At 37.2% G+C, this 21,288-nt stretch overlaps 3 protein-coding genes and 1 long non-coding RNA gene across 5 annotated transcripts; 1 reads left to right on the forward strand and 3 right to left on the reverse strand.

Moving 5' to 3' along the window:
- Positions 1-1,776: 1,776 nt before the first annotated feature.
- On the reverse strand, positions 1,777-4,449 carry LOC126601168 (uncharacterized). The gene is made up of 10 exons (XM_050267841.1): positions 4,181-4,449; positions 4,043-4,087; positions 3,877-3,933; positions 3,455-3,524; positions 3,298-3,339; positions 3,055-3,128; positions 2,833-2,903; positions 2,640-2,725; positions 2,369-2,478; positions 1,777-2,018 (listed from the first exon to the last, which is right to left on the reverse strand). The coding sequence occupies exons 1-10, from the start codon at positions 4,337-4,339 to the stop codon at positions 1,956-1,958; spliced, it is 777 nt and encodes a 258-aa protein (XP_050123798.1). The 5' UTR covers positions 4,340-4,449; the 3' UTR covers positions 1,777-1,955.
- Positions 4,450-9,799: 5,350 nt separating this feature from the next.
- Positions 9,800-11,544, forward strand: LOC126601257 (GATA transcription factor 12). The gene is made up of 2 exons (XM_050267942.1): positions 9,800-10,368; positions 10,624-11,544. Exons 1-2 carry the CDS (start codon positions 10,030-10,032, stop codon positions 11,407-11,409), a joined length of 1,125 nt encoding a protein of 374 aa, XP_050123899.1. The 5' UTR covers positions 9,800-10,029; the 3' UTR covers positions 11,410-11,544.
- Positions 11,545-16,576: 5,032 nt separating this feature from the next.
- LOC126601314 (protein NONRESPONDING TO OXYLIPINS 2, mitochondrial-like) lies at positions 16,577-20,945 on the reverse strand. Of its 2 annotated transcripts, XM_050268006.1 has the most exons (4): positions 20,896-20,945; positions 20,463-20,654; positions 20,188-20,306; positions 16,577-16,804 (listed from the first exon to the last, which is right to left on the reverse strand). In XM_050268006.1, exons 2-4 carry the CDS (start codon positions 20,591-20,593, stop codon positions 16,779-16,781), a joined length of 276 nt encoding a protein of 91 aa, XP_050123963.1. In that variant the 5' UTR covers positions 20,594-20,654; positions 20,896-20,945; the 3' UTR covers positions 16,577-16,778. The 2 variants fall into 2 exon arrangements, with proteins under 2 accessions (XP_050123963.1, XP_050123962.1); XM_050268005.1 differs by lacking the exon at positions 20,896-20,945 and having other exon boundaries at positions 20,131-20,306; positions 20,463-20,657.
- On the reverse strand, positions 17,336-19,424 carry LOC126601316 (uncharacterized). The gene is made up of 2 exons (XR_007615714.1): positions 18,522-19,424; positions 17,336-18,207 (listed from the first exon to the last, which is right to left on the reverse strand). It is a non-coding gene; the product is annotated as an uncharacterized LOC126601316 (long non-coding RNA).
- Positions 20,946-21,288: the final 343 nt, after the last annotated feature.

Below are 21,288 nucleotides of genomic sequence, written 5' to 3' on the forward strand. Positions count from 1 at the left end.
TGCTGTTGTGCTTGCCCATTTCTGGTACTAATTAATTCCCATCACAAATGTCATCACTAGAAAGAAATGTTAATAGATTCCGCTTTTACAGCACAATCTTTCAACCAATTTTTCTACTAGCTTTTTTTTTTCATTGTTAATATATACCCTAGAAAGAAATGTTACCTACCCACTTTCATGTTTAAAGATAAATGAACGTGATGGATAAAGTCTCTTATTTACTTGTTAGAAGTAACAATGAGAAATGGATCGACGATCGTATATAATGTGTGCACGCGCTAAGACGATAATGCCAGATCTTTCAGCTCCAACAAACACGCATCATGCATGAGGGTATGCATTGCGCACGCACATGATAGATAGAACTAAGTTGAAAAACAGTCTAATCAATGTATGATATATATTGTTGTTAAATTAAGGGACTAGTGAAGTGATACATTGGCCTTGCTTTGTGGCCTCTATAATTTGAGTGTCACATGTATTAATAGGATTAAAAATGTGAAATAGATAATTCAACAGTAACTTAAAAAATAAACGGTTTAAATTATTTTTTGATATTATATATGATAAGAATGAAATCCGAAGAAGTAGAAGGAAAATGTCAGCACTCAGTAGCACCACCATTGAAGAAAGGCACGCGAAGCAGATGGATGAATATTTACGAAGAAATTATATTAGTATTAAATGAGGGAAGGAAGTAGGAAGGGTACATCGCGAAACACAAGTTAATGGAAGTGAGGAAAGCTTGAATAGTGCCGGCCTAGGCGTGCCTGCGTGGAGCCGACAACCAAATGGGAGATGAGATTGAGAGGAGAGGAGATGGATTGGTGGGATCCACAAAGCGGCTGGATTGGGACCCACCCGGATCGTGATGAGAATTTGATATACTCATCTGCGTTCTCTCAAGAGAAATTATTCATTGTGATCAGAATACGAGTGGTACACCACATATTTTTATATAAGTAATGAAATTTTTTATTTTTTAAGTTATTAATTTTATAACACACATATTCCACCATTTATATTATGATATGTGATGTATCATTTCGTGTTTCGATCACACTAAAAATCCTCTCTCACATCATAAATCACAAACAAATGGCAGAATATTCGCCGGCGCCACTTTAAATGGATTGGCCGCGACTCCCATTCTCGGTTATCCGTTTTCCCACCGCATTTAAACTAGTAGGCGCCTGGACGGCCCCACTATAACCCTAACTGGTGACTGAGCCCAAGTAAGAAGAAACAAATCCAAATGATTAGGCCCAACAGTGCTTGAACGTAATGGCTTAGGCCCAACCCACCCTTGTATCCGTAAAAGTTTTAGGTGGAGGGATAACGGGACACCAAAGTTAGGTACGAATGGATGCTCTGAACCGCTTGAGCTACAAGCAATTGCATGACTCCTTAAGGTTAAATATCTACGATGTATGTATCACAAATCAACCATTTCTCTCGAACTTATACAAAATATAAGAGTAATGACAAGTATTGAAATTCTCCGCCAAAAAATTTCTCTTCTACGATCTGCTTAATTTGTTCAAGATGCAAAAGTTATGAGGATTCCGAAACATTCATGGCGTATTTACCAAACTAGATTGGAGTGGGAAGAAATGGAATTGCACTTTTCCTGAAGCATTCCAACGTTTACTAACATCCACGGAACGAGAAAAAATGTGGGTCGACTTAAAATCCGGAACTGAATTCCTTATTATTTCAGAAGAGTTGAATTAATGCTTGGTTCTGTAATAAATGTACATTTAACACAATCAAGCAGAAATGTAAAATTTTTCTCTTTTGTTTTTAATCATTTTTGCTCAAAATCTCATCTTCCATGTGAAATGGAGGAAAAGGTTTAAATGTAATTAGTACAAGTTCTTGTGAACATACAAGTGGAATCAAAATTGGAAGCACTGAAGAATGAAAAGTATTTAGTATGGATCAATATCAAATAGCTATTTACCGTTTATATACTCAAGAAGGTGCCTGTCGAGCTTAAAGTACCCCGAAAGAAATCTCTGCAACACAAACAAGAAGCCGGTAGAAATAAGTCACAAGAAGTCGGACCATATTAACATGAAATCACATGTTGAACTATAATTTTCAATACTTTTAAGTATTATCAAAGCATGAAAGATTGAATTAGAAATATTTGATTATGTTACTCAAAAGAGCTGGTGAACCCAACTGAAATCATCAGTCTATTGAGGTTCTGGGAAATCAAAAACAACTTGAGACCAACGACCACAAAATTGGTTCATTCCTAGCTATGTTGGATATGGAAGGGAAGAATAAGGTGGTTGCGATTAGAAATAACGGAAAACAGGAAAATTGACTGTGGTCTAGGCAATAAAATTTGTCCCAGTACCTTAGTTATGGGTTCACGAAATGCTTTTGCTTGAGATTCTAGTTGTGGATACTGTGCAGCTTCAGCTCCATTCGTGAATAAGACATAGGTAGGAAGTTGGCCCATGCTCCCTGCAAGTACATGATCTCAGTATGGATTGCTGGGCAGTAAGCCAGTAACTAAATATAGCAATATGGAAGATATATTATGTACTTTGGCTTTAGAGGTAATTGAAGAATTTCGATTAAAGATTAATAATCAAGTTCAGGATTTGTTATCCAATATCATTTACCAGAAAGGGATATTCCAAAATACTCTGCAGCATTTGGGAAGAGTCCGAGATCAACTATTCCAAAAGAGAAATTTTTGTTGGAATATCTGTAGATAACGATTCATGGCCAACACAAATTCAGTGAAAAATAATACAATTATAGGAACAACCACGAAAACAATTTAAAGGAGAAAAAAGTAAAATGATCACATACGTAATTGAAAGCTCAGGAAAGCACCGACTTGTGCGGATGCAAGCAGGAGAGTAAAAGGCACGAAATTCAATCTGCCAAATATTCCATATTAAATAAACCAAAAGAAAACATTTAACTCTCTTTCATATACTATCACAGTGCATTTATTGAAATGATGTATATAGCACAATACTCTATATCTTATGAAAATAAAAATCTTGAGAAAAAGTCTGCACAACCAACCAGCCAATGTTTCGATGTGCTCCCTTCAGTCAGCAAGCTTTCTAACTGCAACGGTGTCAATTTACTAGAAGTACCTGAGAGAATTTGTAAAATGAAAACAGAGAATAAGTTTTTAGTTTAAGTCATTATATAACAAGCAAAACTAGTTCATAAGTTGCATCTAATCTACAGGATGTAAACAGAGGAAAAGGAATGGAATGGAAAAGAATGAAAGACAGGGAAATAAAACAGTTTATCGGGTACCTAATTTTTGAAAGGCAGGTTGTTGTGTGAAAATATATATCACTGCACAAAATAAAACAACAACAAATGTGCATTTAGATCAAAATATATATATATATATATATATATATATATATCACTGCAGAAAAAAAAGAAGGGAATTTGAAGATGTACCCACCTGTAAACACCACAACGTACCAGAGAGTCAAGTGGCGGTCCAGAATTAAAGTGAGACCGATAAGAAAAATCTGAAAACAGAACAAATAAATTACCCCGAGTAGAAATAGGTTTATACAAAAAGTGGAATTTGATCGTAAACACTGGCATTGTCATTTTGTTTGTTAATAACAGTTTCAGCTTAGGTTGATTATGAATTTATGAGCTCCATACGCGATAGGCTAGCGATTTTCACGGTCCCAGTTTAGCTTCTCGCACTCCCGCTGAGTGTAAAATCGAGAAGTTAATAATACAACGCTACATTGTGCCAGAAGCTAAACTGGTAGTGCCAAAATCGCTACGTGGAATAATACAACGAATACATTGTTAAAATGGTGATTAAGACTAATCAGTGGTGGAAATGGAGATAATTATTTGTCTCACCTTAGCAAAAAAGAGTGAATCAGCAATAAATCCTTCCCAAGTTTCTTCCCTCACCATCTATAATTCCAAATAAAACATTTAAAAAACAAAATGCCCAGAAACATAAATTGAAAATTAAACGTGGGTTTTGCTACAATTGCAATGCTGAAGTTGAAAAAATCCAAACCTTGATTGCAGTCAAGAGCCCAAATGTCAAAGCTGCTTGAATTTCCTGCAAAAAAATTACAATCATAATAAAAAAAAGGTAAATCTATGAATCAAAATGGAAAGGAAGAGAGAGACAGAGTAACGGATGGAAAATTACTCGGTGGAGGAGGTGATCGGTGATGTGGGCGGAGAGGACGTGGGAGGCGGAGGTACGGATGACGAGGTAGGAGAAAAAAGCCAAGAAATGGAGCAGATAGTATGGCTCTGATACCATCGTGTTTAACAGCTCCATTGGTTTGCTCTGCTTCTTCTCCATTGCTTTGCCCCCTCTCTCTCTCTGATTTCGTGCTCGATCTGACTCCGATCAAGGTCTGAGGTTTCAGTGCTCCATCGCAATTCACAACGCTTTTCTTCGCACTTCTCCCAGCGTATATGGGCCTCTATTGGATTGGAGGAGCTTGGTCCAGGTAAAGGCCTCATTAAACCCAAGCCCATTTTCTTGTTATCAAACCCAACAAAAAAACTGAGATTTGCCCCAAACAAAAAACAAAAAGCCTAAGAGGTATCTTCTAGAGCCTTGACTGCTTATGTAGAAAACACTTTTGTCCGTAAGCACTTATATCAGAAGAATGGTTGAAATCCAAAACGATCTTTGTGTTGTTTTCTAACAGAAGCGCTTTCGATTGTAAAAAAGAACTTTTAACCTTTACAAAGAAAAAATGTATATTTATTTATGATTTATTTTGCCCCGTTAAATAAAAATAAAAACACATCTAGCATTCAACTCCCTCTCCGACCATGGTTGTGGCCTTGTCGGACAAAGAGATAGTGAAAAGCTTATGCCAACGTATCATTCCCCCAATATCGGTGGAGTTTGCTCTCTTCTCTATTAGAAGAATGATACATTAAACAACCAGTAGAGATTGAATTAATCTTAAGTGTAACCGGTTGTATACAGTCAGTAATAAGGAAGTTGTTCTCATTGAAATGATACAAATTGACTAAGGGCTCGTTTGGATGTGTTTTTAAAATGACTGAAAGCGATTTTAGAGAAAATATTTTTGGATTTCAAAAGCGCTTAAAGTGCTTTATGCAAGAAGCATCAGTTATGTGCTTCTTCCAAAAAGTACTTTAAGTGTTTTTCCATGATTTATTTGCATCTTTACTAATGATTGATTCTAAAAATATTTTCACCAAAAGTATTTTCAGTCATTTCAAAAGCACATCCAAAACGAACTCTTAAGCATTTGCTTGATTCCACATAATCACTTTGCCTACTACATGAGTTCTTCTTTTTTGGGGAATTCCATTTGCAAGTATCAAAAAGCTTAATTAAGCACTTGACTTAATCAACCAAACGAAGAAACCAAGGACAACGGAGGTACCTGGGATGGCAAAGCGGTAAATACGCCCCCACACAGCACCAAAAATTGAAAAAGAAAAGGACTTGGGCTTGCGATGCAAGGCTGTCGGGCTTTTCCATGAGAAGTAAGGCCTTTGCTTAATTCATTTGACTAAGCAACTTTTGGTCAACGTAAACTCTCGGTTACTACAAAAGTTGCCTAGTAGCTTAGCCATGCAGCATTGCATACCCTTTCTGGTTATAACATTTTACCTCTTCTGACGCTAAGGAAAGTCATGATGGTTAGGCATTTTTTTTTTCTAACACGGTGTATCTCGAGTTAAAATTTTTGTTTTCTTTGCTGTCTGAAAGTAGTAATATCGTTTGTATTAAAATAATGAATATAATTCTGGCTCCATTTAGCTTTATCAATGGAAATCCTAATGAGCTATGCTTTCGTAATTCACGTGCTTAGTATGATGTAAGCTGATAGTTGTTTCCTTCAACTGATCACACTATTTATGTATGTAGGTGATTGTAAACCGTTAATTGTATTACATATATTAAGTGATAATCTGACACAATTATACCTAGAGACGGAGGAGAGGAGGCTATTACCCCATGCAACAAATTGAGCCTTCATCCATCTATGCTAATACAAACAAGCATCTAATAATTGGATAACTGAACACTACTAAGCCGTCAAACAAGCATCTAATAATTGGATAACTGAACAATACTAAGCCGTCACTAGCTTTTGAACTATGTCTTCGCCTGAGGTTAACATATCTAGTTCATTATTGGACATTGATGGTTGTAAAATCAGGGGCGGAGCCACCAAAGGGCCAGAGTAGCCCCAAACCCATCTTAACTTTGTGTGAAATATGCATATGAAATCCACTAGCAACATCAATTTTCATTTGTAGAGACATGAAGCTCAAGGAAGAAAATAAGGTAAACGACGTTGTTAGATATTTTTGGTTTTGCGGTTTAATAATAAGCACCCCATTACTTATTTATTTATTTTCTAAAGCAACCCAGGTTCTTCATTATTTACAAACCTCTTCCCTTATCCTTGTTTTTTCTATCAAAAACACATTTCTTTGTATTTTCTTTACCCCTTGGCAGTGTTTGTATTTTCTTCATTGTTCGCATGCACGTTATCGTAAACTATCCGGTGATGAATCATGAACCCATGCATGATTTATATCTAAATTCTAACATGTCGTGTCCGAGCATCTCACAAAAAGCACTGCGCAATGGATTATCGACACGTTTCATTGACCACCGTCAGTTTTGGCTTTCGACACGGGCGAAAGCACTTCACATGGGCAGCTGACACTACACCCTACTCTATCTCGTGCAAACTGGACCCCACAAACCCCAAATAAAATACATGTCAAATATCTTTCGAAATAACGCTTAATCAAACTTTTTAAAAAAAATATTTTTCTTTATAGGTACGAATTTAAGTGCACTATTAAATTTTTATAGTGTTTGATAGCATTTTTCTGGCAAAAATAATTAATAATATTACTAAAAATTTGATGAAAAGCTGAAATAATCTGTGAAAAAATGAAAACCCTATAAACGAGTTCGCTTAAGTTATACAATAGGCACCCTAATTTAGTATTAAATTCGTCATCCACTATATTCGAACAAAACCTCTCGCTTCTAAACAAACAATAATACCATCAAATCGTAATAGTGACATTAAGTTTACCTTTTAATTCACGCAAAAAGCGAGAAAGAAAAGAAACATATCAAAAAATAAAAAATCTTAAGAGCAATAAATAAGAACAGTAACACCTATCCACCCAGACTTAACTTGGGATTGGTGCCATCAGATTCGCGACCCACCTCACTCAAGCCTGCACTTCTCGATGTCTGCCACGTGGTGACTACCCGACATTCAACAGTGTGATTACCATAATCTATTTGTTGCTCCGGAAAGTGTTCACCGCCCATCAGCTTGGCTTCTGCATGTTAATTGGACGACGTCGTTTCTCGTTTTTTTTTTGTTTTTGTAGTAAGATTAGATTGTTGGAGGAGGTAGAGAGAGTTACTGTAGTTGGGGGCAATCTAATCAAAATTCAATGGCATTGGAATCAAATTGTTCCTTACCCTACTTAACACAAATAAAATTTTGAAATATGAAAGATATGATAGTTTTTTTTTTTCTCTTTTTAACTTATATAATTTGGTCGTATTTAATTATAAAACTTGAATTTGAATTCGTTTCGTTTTTCGTTGTTTAGATAAATTTAACATAATTATTATATATTTTTGGGAAAAATATTTATTTTTCGTCTTTCAATTATTCTTCGAATACATAAGCTGTGTCGAATAATTATTCATTCACGCATACAAAACACAAATATGAGGTAATATGACTTTAATTTCTTTGACGAGCAATATTAGACAATGGATAGCCGAGCAAGGATAAATGTTTTAACAAACTATGTTACAAACAACTTGCTAATAAACATGAATTTCTTCTAACTGAATAGTATTTGGAGCAGCAAAATATGTAGTAGTGTGATTAGATTATTGGATTGAAAAGTTATTGACCGAAATGACATTAATTGTGTATTTAATTTAAGAAAATATGATATATCACGTGTGTACATTCAGTCATATAAAGTTAGAGAACGATTATTTCTAACAGCAAGCAAACGTTACAATACTGTTATATTTGTATCATATAAGTTAGTTTTTCAATAATTGTAAGGCGGATTCTCTACTCTAGTAGCTAGTAAAAGAAAAGTGTTTTACAAATTAACGATATACTCGTTCATAATCCTACGCGGCAAGGAGAGGTGAAAAGTGAAACCCATATAGCATGGTGAAGTAAGAGGGGAACACGTTGGGAAGATCCCAGCCGTTGATTAGCTGACGTCGAGCTGTAACCGTCGTGCTTACAAGTGAGGCCTTCCCATTAAATAAACCATTTTCATTTTGCAGAGATTAGTTAGGAAAAAAAAAAAACTAATATTATAAGTAATTAAAAATTGGGTAAAAGTCAGAAGAATAAAAAGATAAAATTATTAAAACAAAATAAAATAAAAGCACGTCTTCCAATAAAATAAAAGCAGAGGAATCGGTCTGTATAAACTTGGACGCTAATGCACAAGTCTCAGCGACAAACCTGCTAGATCGGTTCCTTAGGGGTTGAATTTTAACTCTTAATCACGTTTTAACTTTTATTTTATGTTAAATAATCCAGTTAAAAAAATCACGTGAACTTTACGATTTTACCCTCCATGCATCACGACTTGTTAGCCTTGTGTTGCCAATTTTACCCATGCCTAAGTAGTGTAGTGCAAGTTCACCAAAAAAAAAAAATAGTGTAGTGCAAAAGCAACACGACCATGTGATGCACTTGAATAATCTGTGCGGTACGTGCCGTGATTATTGTTGTACAACCGGGTGATCATCCACATCATCATCCATGCACGTGCGTCTGATTTCATACCTTTGATAAAGAGTGGGTCCTCTTAGTGTAGATGTTAGATTAATTTCTTAGTAAGGAGGATAACAATATACTTAAACTATAATCAGTGGCGGAACCATTAAGGGACCAGAATAATCTTTGGCTTATTTTGTCTTTTTTATTCTTACTACTATAACAGATGTTGCTGTATATCAATCTAATACCTTTAAAATTTAAGTTTGTTCTCAATTTGAATTTTTTTTTTCCGTTTTAAAGCAGGCATCATTTTTCTCTTCATCGTTCTTATTGTGATGCAATCTTCACTTTATCTCCTTATTCTATTAGCTTTTCTTTTGCTTTAACTTATCTTTTAAAAAAAAATTGGTTACTCTTTACCTTATATTCGGGTTTCCTGATTTGTGCAATGCTTTTATTAGTTTTCTTTGTTGAATTTAAGGTCTTTCAATTTTTATGCAAATTACTCTAATCTCTATGTTATGAGTTCAAATTACCCATATATGTGAGATGCCCTCACACACAGAAATTATAGCTCTGTCACTAACTATAATATACACATGTATTTTACTGTAACTTTTTCGCATCATAGTATTGTACTTGGCTGGAATGCCTCTCTAGAGACGTGCCAATCATAAATAAGTATATCTCTTAAGTATAGGATGTATCATTTATTCAACTATTAATAATACAATACACTAAATTCATTAATTAGCAACACCATGCAGCAGTGTAACTATCTCACTCAAGATTTTCTTTCCTGTTAAAGCAAATGGTAAATGGCAAACGGGCAAACTTGAACACAAAAGAAGCGAAAAGAGACAAAAGGGCACAAAAGTAAACATGGGGAGATTTCTCTTTAAATCAAAATTAAAGCCTCTTTAAATTTTTGTTGTAATAAGTGATTTTCTTACCTTTTCTTTTAAAAATAAAAAATTTGCTTTAATTTTTATAGAGAGGGGGGGGGGTGACTTTTATTTTTGCTCTCGTCAAAATCCACCATTTTAGGTGTCCGTCTGTCCCTCTTGAAGCGCAAAATAAACCCTCTCAGCTCTCTCCCTCTTCCTACACTTTCTCTCTCACTCCTCCCTCACTACTTTCCCTCTCCTCTCATTCCCTCCCTTTCCTCATTGCCTTAACTCCAACACCCCAAAAAAACCAGAAAATAACCCAAGAAAATAATAACAGACTTAAATTCTAGAGCTCCCTAGCAGCCATGGAAGCTCCGGAGTATTACCAGAACTCTTTCTGCCCGCAATTCACACCCGAAAAGCGCCACCCCTTCGACAACAACAAAACCGCCGTTGGTGGTGGTGGCGGGGACCACTTCAAGGTGGAGGACCTCCTCGACTTTTCCAATGACGACGACGATGTCATTACCGACGGCGGCTGTTCCGCGGCTGCTGCTTTCGAGAACGTCGCCGGAAACTCCACCGACTCTTCCACACTCACCGTCATGGACAGCTGCAATTCTTCCTCCTTGTCGGGCTCCGAACCCATTTTCGGGTCCCGGAATCTCGCCGACGGCCCCTTATCCAGTGAACTCTGCGTCCCGGTATATAATTTAGTTAAATTTTTTGGGTCAATTTGATTTTTGAATTTGTTTTTCAATCCCAAAAATAAAAAACGACAAAATAATGATTGAATTTTAATGAATTGAGTTCTCGGCGTTACGCAATTTGGCACTTTTGGCGCTGCCTACAGTTCTTCGGAATTCGAAATGAAAAAATGGAAAATTTAAAATTTAAATTTAAGTGGGGTTTTGATTAATTAATTGTTTATGTGAATTTTGAATTATTTGTTTTTACAGTACGACGATTTGGCTGAGCTCGAATGGCTGTCGAATTTCGTGGAGGAGTCGTTTTCCAGTGAGGACCTGCAGAAGCTGCAGCTGATATCCGGAATGAAAGCCCGACCCGACGAGGCCGCCTCCGAAACCGGACAACTCCAACCGGACCCCACCCGAACCAACAACAATCCTTACAGCAATTCCAACCTGATATTCAACCCGGAAGTTTCGGTACCCGCCAAGGCCAGAAGCAAGCGGTCCCGGGCCTCCCCGTGCAACTGGACCTCCCGCATCCTCGTCCTCTCCTCGACTAAGGAACAATCCGACGTTCTGGTGTCGGCGGAGGAGGCGGCGACACTGCTACCGCAGCCGTCGAGCACCGGGAAGAAGTCGGTGAAGTCGGCACCGAAAAAGAAGGAGAGCCAGGAAGGTTCGGGCGGCGGGCCCTGTGACGGGAGGAAGTGCCTGCATTGCGCGACGGACAAAACGCCGCAGTGGCGGACGGGGCCGATGGGTCCGAAGACACTGTGTAACGCGTGCGGGGTTCGGTACAAGTCGGGTCGGCTCGTGCCAGAGTACCGACCCGCGGCAAGTCCGACGTTCGTTCTGACGAAGCACTCCAACTCGCACCGTAAGGTACTGGAGCTGCGGCGGCAGAAGGAGATGGGAAGGGCGCAGCAGACGTATATTCACCAGGTGCCGCCTCCGCACCACCACCACCATCAGAATATGGTCTTTGACGTAAGCAACGGCGGAGATTACTTGATTCATCAGCACGTGGGGCCCGATTTCCGGCAGCTGATCTAGTGCAGCAGCGAGAGTTAGCTAAAACTAGGCAACTTTTCGAGGTTAATTTAGTGGGCCCCAGTTGATCTTCTTCTTCTTTTTCCTTTTGTTAATTAGACAATTTCGTATTCGTAATGTTATTTTCTTTTTCTAAAATTCAATTGAGCAAAATGCACACTAGTTTTGTTCATAGCGAAAAAGTTCCTCCCTTAAAACCAACAAAGAAAGAAATTACCACAAAATAGTTCGAAGTCGACTGAACTCCACTAACGTCCTCAAAACGAAAAACAAATATCTATTTTGACTTACAAAAATTCATCATGCACTGAAATAATTTCCATTGAACATAATTCATATCTTTTCATTGGGAAACCATCATAACTAGTTTGTCCTTACCACATTGTTCAGGGTTTGAAATTGCGTCCAGTGTGTTTAAAAGAGTTGGAGTAGTATCATCTTCGTCATCATTGTTATTAAGGGATAACCTTAATTTCCAAGTTAATGATTTGTTTTCTACATGAATTAACACTACTTTTTCCACATATCTAGGGTTTGTATGCATGATATTTTTATGTAATTAAGGTAATTATTGGCAAGAAATGTTCATGGGGACAGACTCCAGAGGATTGAAATGGAATTTTGATGTATACATGTTATAGTTGTCCAAATGTGCACCCACTATGTTGGTGTCTGGTAAGAGATAATCATGTTATCTTGTTGACAACCCACCATCACCAAGTGAAAGGTCTCCAAACCTAATCATAATTTGCATCACAAAAATTGCTGGACTCCACCCTCTTTAATCTCTCTCCTCCTGTTTAGTAATTAATTACTCATCATTCGCACAGCTAAAACTAATTTAGTTTCGTTTTGTTTCGGTTTGTGTTAAAAGTGAATCTCATTTATCCGAAATGAGAGATTTTATATGTGTTAATAAGTAGTTGAGCTATTCCTCATATTGTCAATTGAAATTATAGTGGAACCTCAACATTCTTCATGGTATCAGAGTAGGTTGTCCCACTTGTGAAGCTTAATGACCACACATGCTCCATGTCACCTGATTTGAGAGTCCACGTGTTAGGTTTGAAAATTTGTCACACGTGAAGGGTCGTGTTGAGAGTGAATCCAACATCGGCAAAATAAGGGACTTTGCATATGCTTATAAATAATTTGGTTATTCTTCATATTGCTGATTAGTTTTATGGTAGAACTTCAACTTTATCCAGTTTGACACGAGTGACAATAAAGGCTTCAAATACAGAAACTCGACTGCAGAGTATATCATGTTAATTGCTTGAGCTACAAGCCTTGAAAGCATATTAACCGACTTCTTCTTCTTTTTTCCTGTTTCACACAAGTGATACTGAGAACAATAATACAAAAACTCGAATAAAGAGTAATTCGAGCTACAAACTTATTGCACAACAGTAAATTACAATGTTATTTTTAATTTACAGATTTTTATTTGAAGAATAGAAAGGAATATTACCACTAGTCTAATATTATATATTTTGCATGAATTTCAGTGAAAAACTGATTGAAGCCAGTGGGGGGATTTTAACCATTTCAGAGAATGTTAGAAAGAAGAGGCAGATTATTTTCACATCGTTTTCAGCTGCAAGAAATCCGGTTGGCTGATTTTGTTATTTTCTCACTTTTTAAGACATGGGGAAAATCAAATACGAAATTCCCGATGAAAAGGAAAAGATTGAAGATGCATGTATTTCGCAAAATCCACACTTTTTCTATCCATTTATTGCACGTGGTTTCACTTCCACAATATTTCAGCGTAAGTCTACGACTACAAGTACTTGGACCAAGGCCACAGTAATACAAGTTAGTCCCTAGTTTGTCTTCAATTTTTGGTTTCCTAATTTATTTCTTTATTTAAAAGAGGATTGGCGGGTGATTTCATTCCTGCAGTTCATTTTTTCGGAAGTTGGGAATACTCCATCATCGTGTGATTCATCAGCGTCAGGATTCGAATCTAGGACGTGCTGTATGTAATACAATCCTAAAATTCGTCCCCAACCATTTATTTATAAATAAATTATTGATGTCGAACTTGGGTGGAACCAAATACCATTTCAGAGCGAGGTTTGGTATTTAGGGTTCCTCACAAGTACTTCAAAACTCCTTTACATGAGAAAAAGGGCTTAAAATTCTATTATGATTCATGAATATAAAATTATAAAGGTAACCGTTATCTCACTTAATTGTTATTACATTGTAAAAATGCAGTGTTTTGTAGTAAACTGATTCTTTTAAGTGTATGCCTGTCACATCCTAACCTGGGCGGTCCGGGCTGGGATGTGACAATGCCTATGATGAAAATATGCATTGTTAGCAGTGTAAATTAATTTAGTGTGCAAGGATTTTGCAGCTCAGTTGATTAGAAGATTAACCTTTGTATTTGAAGCCTCGAGTTTAAATTTGATTTTTCACACCTTCAATATCGTTCGTACAAAAAAGTTATTTTCTAGTAAATGAAAATCAAATTGTTAATTGAAGTTGACATATGCTATGATATTGCATACATGTGCATGGAGGATCCAGGCGGTGCTGATCCAAATGTCTGTTAATTAAGTTTAATTTGTACATTGTCCTATAAATTAGTGATATTTTCTTAAGCTGGCTTTCTAATTCGTACGATTTTCTGTCTCTGAAATTTGATTTGCTTCTTATCGTTGGCCAACAAAGTAAACAGGAAAAATAATAAGAAATTAAGCAGGGAACCTTTAGCCTTAGTAGTACTGGTGGGAATAATTTAATTTAAATAAAAATTGCTTCTTTAATTATTAAATAGTTAATTCTGTTGAATATTTGTACATTAGCGTGAGGGTGTAGCAAAGTTTGCGGTGGTCACGTGCCTCTTTTTCATGCCCTCATGCACCCAGTCTCACTGGTTTATGATGCCATCACTGACAAACGCAAACACACCAGTTTCTGCATTAATATTAATTTGTAACAAACAATAAAAATAATATTAATCTTATAATATAACTGAATATATTACTTTAAAATTTAATTAAGTTTAGCCTTACTTTCTAATGTCACGAAAAGGGGGAAATGTAAATGACAAGTAAATTGCAGGTGGTTGATTGTTGCATTGGTTATAGTTTTCCTTTTTAGTTTAATAAGTTTTGAATTTGAACACTCCTTTTTTTTTTTCTTCAATGTAATTTAATGTAGAATATCGTGACTCTTCATCCACCGGAGAAGAAAATGCTCCAATTTTTCATTCTTATATGAGGCCGAAAGGTTTATTAGCAACAAGTTAGCACGAAGTGATTCATCATACTCAAACATGAGCCGGTATTTTGAAACAGAATGAGAAAATTTGAATTTGATTAATTCCACTCATAAGATTCCAAACAATTAGAAAAGTACGTTACATTCGAGTTAGGATTAAGAATATGTCCTCGCACTCCTCAATAGAATGGAGTTTCGAGCGAAAACATCGCCATACTTGTAATAAAAATTATTTTCATGATAGGAAATACTTTTGAAGAAAAAAACACAGGCACTCAATTGTTATTTCACTGTACAATTGAGAAATGTCTTTAACCATACTTATTGCCCTAACTACTACTGCACTCAACTGTTATTCAACAACTGTTGCACTAATAAGATGAGATGTGCTTACATCTATAATTTAGTTCTTTAAGTGTTTTACACCAACATTATCAGATGTTTGAATTAGGATAATACAAAATCGAGATTAAAAGTGAATTAATTCTGTTACATTTGACCTGGTAAGGAAATGAGAATCCCTTCAACCACACTTCATGGAAGAAAAAGCAACTCCACTCAATAAAATGACCAAATCAAGCAAAGGTGAGAAGACTGCTCATTTAGTTGGGAGGATTAGTTTAAAGCTTAATACTACTTAGCATGGTCATTAGTCACTAATTGAAATCTTTGAAACCAAAAGTAGTAAATGGCTTCCATGCATGGGGGCATATGTACATGTTCATTATTAAAGGGTTTTGTCCCCTTTCCCACCACCTCTTTATTCTGACAAGGACTTGGCCACCATTTGTATAAGCTTCCCAAAGCTTTTTCTCTCTCAATTGCCCTAACATGGTAACCAACCAACTTTGATACATTTTATTAATTAATTAAACTTCCATTCAACAAGTAGTAACTGTACAGATACACAGGACAGGTTATTTGTAGACACCAGCAGAAGGAGCTGCTAAAGACAACTGTTTATTTATCTATGGAGTGGGGTTTTGATGTTCATAATATAAGATTTGAAATATCTGGCAGTCATGGCTCGTTCAGTGGGTAATGGATTTTTAGTATTATTCTGGGTCACGCGATATCACTATTCTAAGATAGACTAAGGAAAGGAGAAGTGTTTGAATTCAAGACGTAATGAGTTGAACAACAAACCCTATCCATCATTGCAATTCAAAGACAATGACTTGCAACTACTAAAACTGCACAGACTGAAGTGCAAATTCACCCAACTATAAAGAATCAAAATCGCCCGTACAAGCAATAACAAGACAGTAAAAATCGAACACATGATCTAAGGCGAAAAAATAAAGTATTATTAACCACTTGAGCAGTAAATAGCTTGAATACGAAACAACCGATTAGATTTTGGTTACACTTCAATCATGTTTGGAAAGTGACACATTGACAATGAGTTCCGTACATGCACATAGCTTGGATCTAAAAGCAGTGTGTAGATGCAGAGGACCTTGTATAGAGAGAGAGCGCACATGTAAGTGTATTGTGTGATGGAGCAGTTAGGAGGCATTGAAATTGGGACTCAGGCGAAGCTCTTTTTTCAAACAAATGGGAAACAATTTGGACGTTTTCAATTTATCACATCGACCGCCCCGCATCCTCACCTGCCCTTCACGTTTCCTATTCCTAAACCTTTTATCAAATTTCATGCTACGTGGCAGAAACCCAATTGCCCACCTTGGCAACGGCGCCTTTACTTAACTTCCAGGTTAAAAGAGAAAGTTGGAAAACTGTAACTTACAACACACGTCAAAATATCACCCTTTGAAATTTAACAAAATCATCACTATTATTTTCTCCTCTACATTGCTGCTGTGCCGTTATAGAGTATACGAAACATCCCGAAAATTCTACTACGCTGCAATGTATGACATGCATGAGTGAGTGTACATCGGTGTATAATGGAAATTTCTGTGGTAGCCATGGGGAAGGTAAACAAAATATTTGAGGGAGAATTTAAAAAATTATAGCAACGAGTCAGAGAATTCATTTCTCGCAGCTACTGTGCTACATCTTCAGGATACAAAACTGTTTAGAATTTAACTCCAATGGATGATGAAAAGGACTTGCTGGTAGCAGAGGTGATGAGACTGATCCATTGGCCTCTATCTTCCAACTTCTTCAATCTCTTATCGAGGCACGCTGAGACCTAGTTCTGAATGTATTAAAGAAGCAGAAAAACAAGCAATGAGTTATAATCAACTGATAGTAGCACATCTTACTAAAAACGACTTAAACGAGTAAACTACCTCCTTATCAAACTGCAGAACAAACTAAACCAGACGTATAATCAGTATTACTACATGAAGTGCGAAAAGTTCAGTGGTTGCAAACTACTATTAGAAGTTGGTAAATGAACCTATTTTGATAATTGAAATATCTTATTAGGAAGGGCAGTCAGTAATAATAATAAAAACAAACATCCATGCTTCTGTTTACCACTCTGTGCATATATAGAAAAACTGCGTAAAGGTTAAGAATCAAGTGTTGGAGACCCAAAGAATGAAGGGTAATTCACTCATAAAGCAATATTATTGTTTTCACATCTATCTTCAGCCTTAACAAAGAGGATGGAGCCTCCCACATACTGACTATTGACATCAGAATGGGAAAAACACACAATCTTCATCTGATGGCTTATACCCAGAACAGAATTAGGTTTTCAGGATTGTGATTAGAGAAAAAGTCAACGACAGTAGACATCTAGAAGTTAATTATAGTGCATGATTAAATAAACCCTTACATATCACCAGGTATTCCAGCATGGAATTGTAATTTTTACTATCACTATCATATACAATCCATGAAACGAATATGACTCATTTAGATTGATAATGTTCAAGCATTCATCAAACCTAAATAGACAATACAAAACAGCTTAGATGTTAGCACTGAACAAAATGGTTAAAGTGACGACCGTGTCCACGTTTGTAAGGACTTAAATGTCTGGAAAACAAATTGAAGCTCAAACTCCGACCATGACTTCACAAGATCATCTGGGGAAAAACATCCAAACATTATGAAACTGGACCTCAAGAATAGGAAATTTAGGGTAGAGACAATTGCTTCAGTACAGTGCATGGACTAGATGCATACCCCTTTTTCTCTTTTTTTAAGACTATAAAGATTATTTGGCATTAGTTTCTCAAAATACATCAACAACAACAACAACAACAACAAAGCCTTTTCCCACTAAGTGGGGTCGGCTATATGAATCCTAGAACGCCATTGCGCTCGGTTTTGTGTCATGCCCTCCGTTAGATCCAAGTACTCTAAGTCTTTTCTTAGAGTCTCTTCCAAAGTTTTCCTAGGTCTTCCTCTACCCCTTCGGCCCTGAACCTCTGTCCCGTAGTCACATCTTCGAACCGGAGCGTCAGTCGGCCTTCTTTGCACATGTCCAAATCACCAGAGCCGATTTTCTCTCATCTTTCCTACAATTTCGGCTACTCCTACTTTACCTCGGATATCCTCATTCCCAATCTTATCCTTTCTCGTGTGCCCACACATCCCACGAAGCATCCTCATCTCCGCTACACCCATTTTGTGTACGTGTTGATGCTTCACCACCCAACATTCTCTGCCATACAACATCGCTGGCCTTATTGCCGTCCTATAAAATTTTCCCTTGAGCTTCAGTGGCCTACGACGGTCACACAACACGCCGGATGCACTCTTTCCATCCAGCTCGTATTCTATGGTTGAGATCTCCATCTAATTCTCCGTTCTCTTGCAAGATAGATCCTAGGTAACGAAAACGGTCGCTTTTTGTGATCTTCGCTAGATTGCTCCGGTCATTAGTGTGGATAAGTATATAAATGGATAGAGATAGGAAAACAAACACAAGATGTACGTGGTTCACCCAGATTGGCTACGTTCACGGAATAGAAGAGTTCTCATTAATTGTGAAGGGTTTACACAAGTACATAGGTTCAAGCTCTCCTTTAGTGAGTACGAGTGAATGATTTAGTACAAATGACATTAGGAAATATTGTGGGAGAATGATCTCGTAATCACGAAACTTCTAAGTATCGGAGTGTGGTGTCGTCTTGACTTGCCTTATCTGTCTCATAGGTAGATGTGGCATCTTCTCTGGAAGTACTCTTCCTCCATCCAGGGGTGGTATCTTTAACTGGTGGAGATGCACAAGGTAATGTATCAATTTCACTTGAAGCTTACTTGTAGTTTCAGGCTTGGTCAAGCGCGATACAAACCATGTAGTAGGAGTCCCCCAAGTCGCCGAGCTAGGGGGTCTGCTGAAAGAGGTGACAGACAAGGTAAGCAATCAGAGCTCCGACTGATTGTTCACCTTCTACCCATCTTGCAGCAGCATGAAGGATAAAGAGAAGAAAGATGAGAAGAGATGATATGAGATACTTTTGCTTTTGAAGAAGTAACTTTCCACAGGCTTATTCTTGAACTGAGCTGGAGGGTTTTCTGGTTTCCTCCAGAGTATAAGGCCGACTGAAGAATTTGAGGGTCAAAACAAGTCCATCAAATCTAGAGTACGTTCCACCCTGCTGATATGGGATACTTTTGCTTTTGACAGAGTAATGGATGTATCGGCACGTGTGCTGTTACGCTTGTCTCCACATGCTTCCTTGTATCCTTCGCACTTGCCCTATCTGTTCCTCAAGCAGATGCGGAATCTTCCCTGGAAACATAAGATGATGAAGATGAGTACTCGAGAGCAATGCCAGGTAAGTAATCAGGTAAGGGGTTCCAGGCAGTCAGTTCCTGGCTGGAAGCTTGATTCCAAGTGCTGACTGATTGCTCTCTTTCTCCTTGTCTTGCAGGTAAAAACAAGGCCAAAAGAAAAAACAGGGATGTGGTATGGGGTGTGCAATTTGGCTCCAGGCTTCCATGCATAAAACTTTTGATGAAATCTTTCTTCCCATGCATAGAAGTTTAAAAGTCACTGGCTTTAATCTAATAATTTAAAAGTCACTGGCTTTAATCTAATAATTTAAAAGTCACTGGCTTTAATCTAATAAAGGAAAACACAAAACCAATCAAGTTTGAACACCATTGGCAGCATGAAACACCTACCATCCCCAATCTAGGTGCCATAGCTAAAATTTGAATCTTTCCGAAAGCTAAAGTATTATCACAGGTAACACATAACAATAGACAAATTCAGAATTGTGACATGTTGTATGTTATTTACTTGAGCAGTACTAATACTCTACCAGTTTTAGATGTTATTTACACTCTCAATTTTCTAACTAGGTGGTCCAAACTTGCTTCTGTAAACTTAATTATCAGACCAAAAATATGGCTAGAAAAATCACAATAAAAAAAAGAACTCAAGTTTGCACAATCTGAGTCAGACTGATCTACATGAATACCAATTTTCTACCTCTTCGTTTCACAGATTTTGCAACGACGAGTAAACAAATTGAGCATTATAAACTGAGAAAATGAAGATCAATACAAATTCAGGATTCAAATTTTAGCTAGCTATAGAGTAAAAAAGTTGCTTACAGATAATAAATACAATACATTGGAGAAATCAAACTCCTGGGTTTGCACCAAGCATACCCTGAGACAACGACCTTGAGCTCCTAGAGTCAATGCCAAGGCACGACGTGAGCCGAGCTGAAGACACCGCCGTGTGAAATGGAAGCAGAGATTGTAGACAACCCAACTGCGGAATCGGCCTGAAATTCAAAAATATCGAAAAAAAAGTCAAGAGCTTTGCTGATTTGAGGAAAAACCCAATTGAGAAAACGACCTGAAATCCAAAAATTCGACAATAACCAATTGAAAAATTCCCAAAGACTGAGAATTTTACAGGTTTGAAGGGCTTCGCGTACCTTGAGAGATTGATTGAAGGGCGGGTGGAGGGGAGAGAAGACATGGGAGTGGCCTTGAACGCCGGTTTGTTGACGGCAGATTTGAGAAGAGAAAAGGCCGGCTTCGAGAAAGATCTGCAGCGAGAGGCCATTGGAGCACTGGGCGGAGAAAGAGCGGAGTTAGGGTTTTGGGGTTTAACACTCACAGCGGTTGGAAGTTGGGGAATTGGATCCTCGCCGGATCTAATTCATGGGGATCCTAGGGATCAACCCATGTGGACCGTTGATTAAAAATCGTGCGGTCATAATATTTTTCTTTTTTATATTTTTCACGCAAAACGAGACTGTTTTACTTTTAAAACATTTAATTGTGACCGCACGATTTTTGATCAACGGTCCACGTGGGTTGATCCCTAGGATCCCCAGCAACTAGATCCGGCGAGGATCCAATTCCGGAAGTTGGAACTTGGAGAGGCAGGGATTCTAGTGGGGTTTTTTTGCATTTTTGGGAAAATTACCAAAAGGTCATGGAGAATATTATTATTTCACTTAGCCAGTGTTGGGTGAGAAATTATATTGTGAATTACGTTAGTTGGATAAGACAATGTACTAAATTTTTCTACACCCAAGTTCTTATTTTTGTTTCCGTAGGTTAGGTTTAGAATTCTATTTTGTCAAAAGTACGGGAAGAAAAAAATTTGTCGTAGTTAAAACCAATTAGTCACATAATAATTAACAAGAGATTTGTATTGTTGGTATTGAAAAATTACAGTAGCTTAATAGATTAAAAACATTCACTTCTGGAAATGTATATTCTTGCGTTAGTTTTCTCTTCTCGTATCGCTTT

Source organism: Malus sylvestris, chromosome 15, assembly GCF_916048215.2.
Source record: "Malus sylvestris chromosome 15, drMalSylv7.2, whole genome shotgun sequence".
NCBI classification, from domain to species: Eukaryota; Viridiplantae; Streptophyta; class Magnoliopsida; order Rosales; family Rosaceae; genus Malus; species Malus sylvestris.

Coding starts and splice junctions, on each gene's coding strand:
- LOC126601168 (XM_050267841.1), bottom strand. CDS start 4,339: ATGGAGAAGAAGCAGAGCAAACCAATGGAGCTGTTAAACACGATGGTA. Junction 3,129..3,297: donor ACCTGCCTTTCAAAAATTAG/GTACCCGATAAA, acceptor AAATTCTCTCAG/GTACTTCTAGTAAATTGACA. Junction 2,479..2,639: donor TTTTGGAATATCCCTTTCTG/GTAAATGATATT, acceptor ATGTACTTGCAG/GGAGCATGGGCCAACTTCCT.
- LOC126601314 (XM_050268005.1), bottom strand. CDS start 20,593: ATGGCCTCTCGCTGCAGATCTTTCTCGAAGCCGGCCTTTTCTCTTCTC. Junction 20,307..20,462: donor CCTTCAATCAATCTCTCAAG/GTACGCGAAGCC, acceptor TTTGAATTTCAG/GCCGATTCCGCAGTTGGGTT.
- LOC126601257 (XM_050267942.1), top strand. CDS start 10,030: ATGGAAGCTCCGGAGTATTACCAGAACTCTTTCTGCCCGCAATTCACA. Junction 10,369..10,623: donor CCAGTGAACTCTGCGTCCCG/GTATATAATTTA, acceptor TTGTTTTTACAG/TACGACGATTTGGCTGAGCT.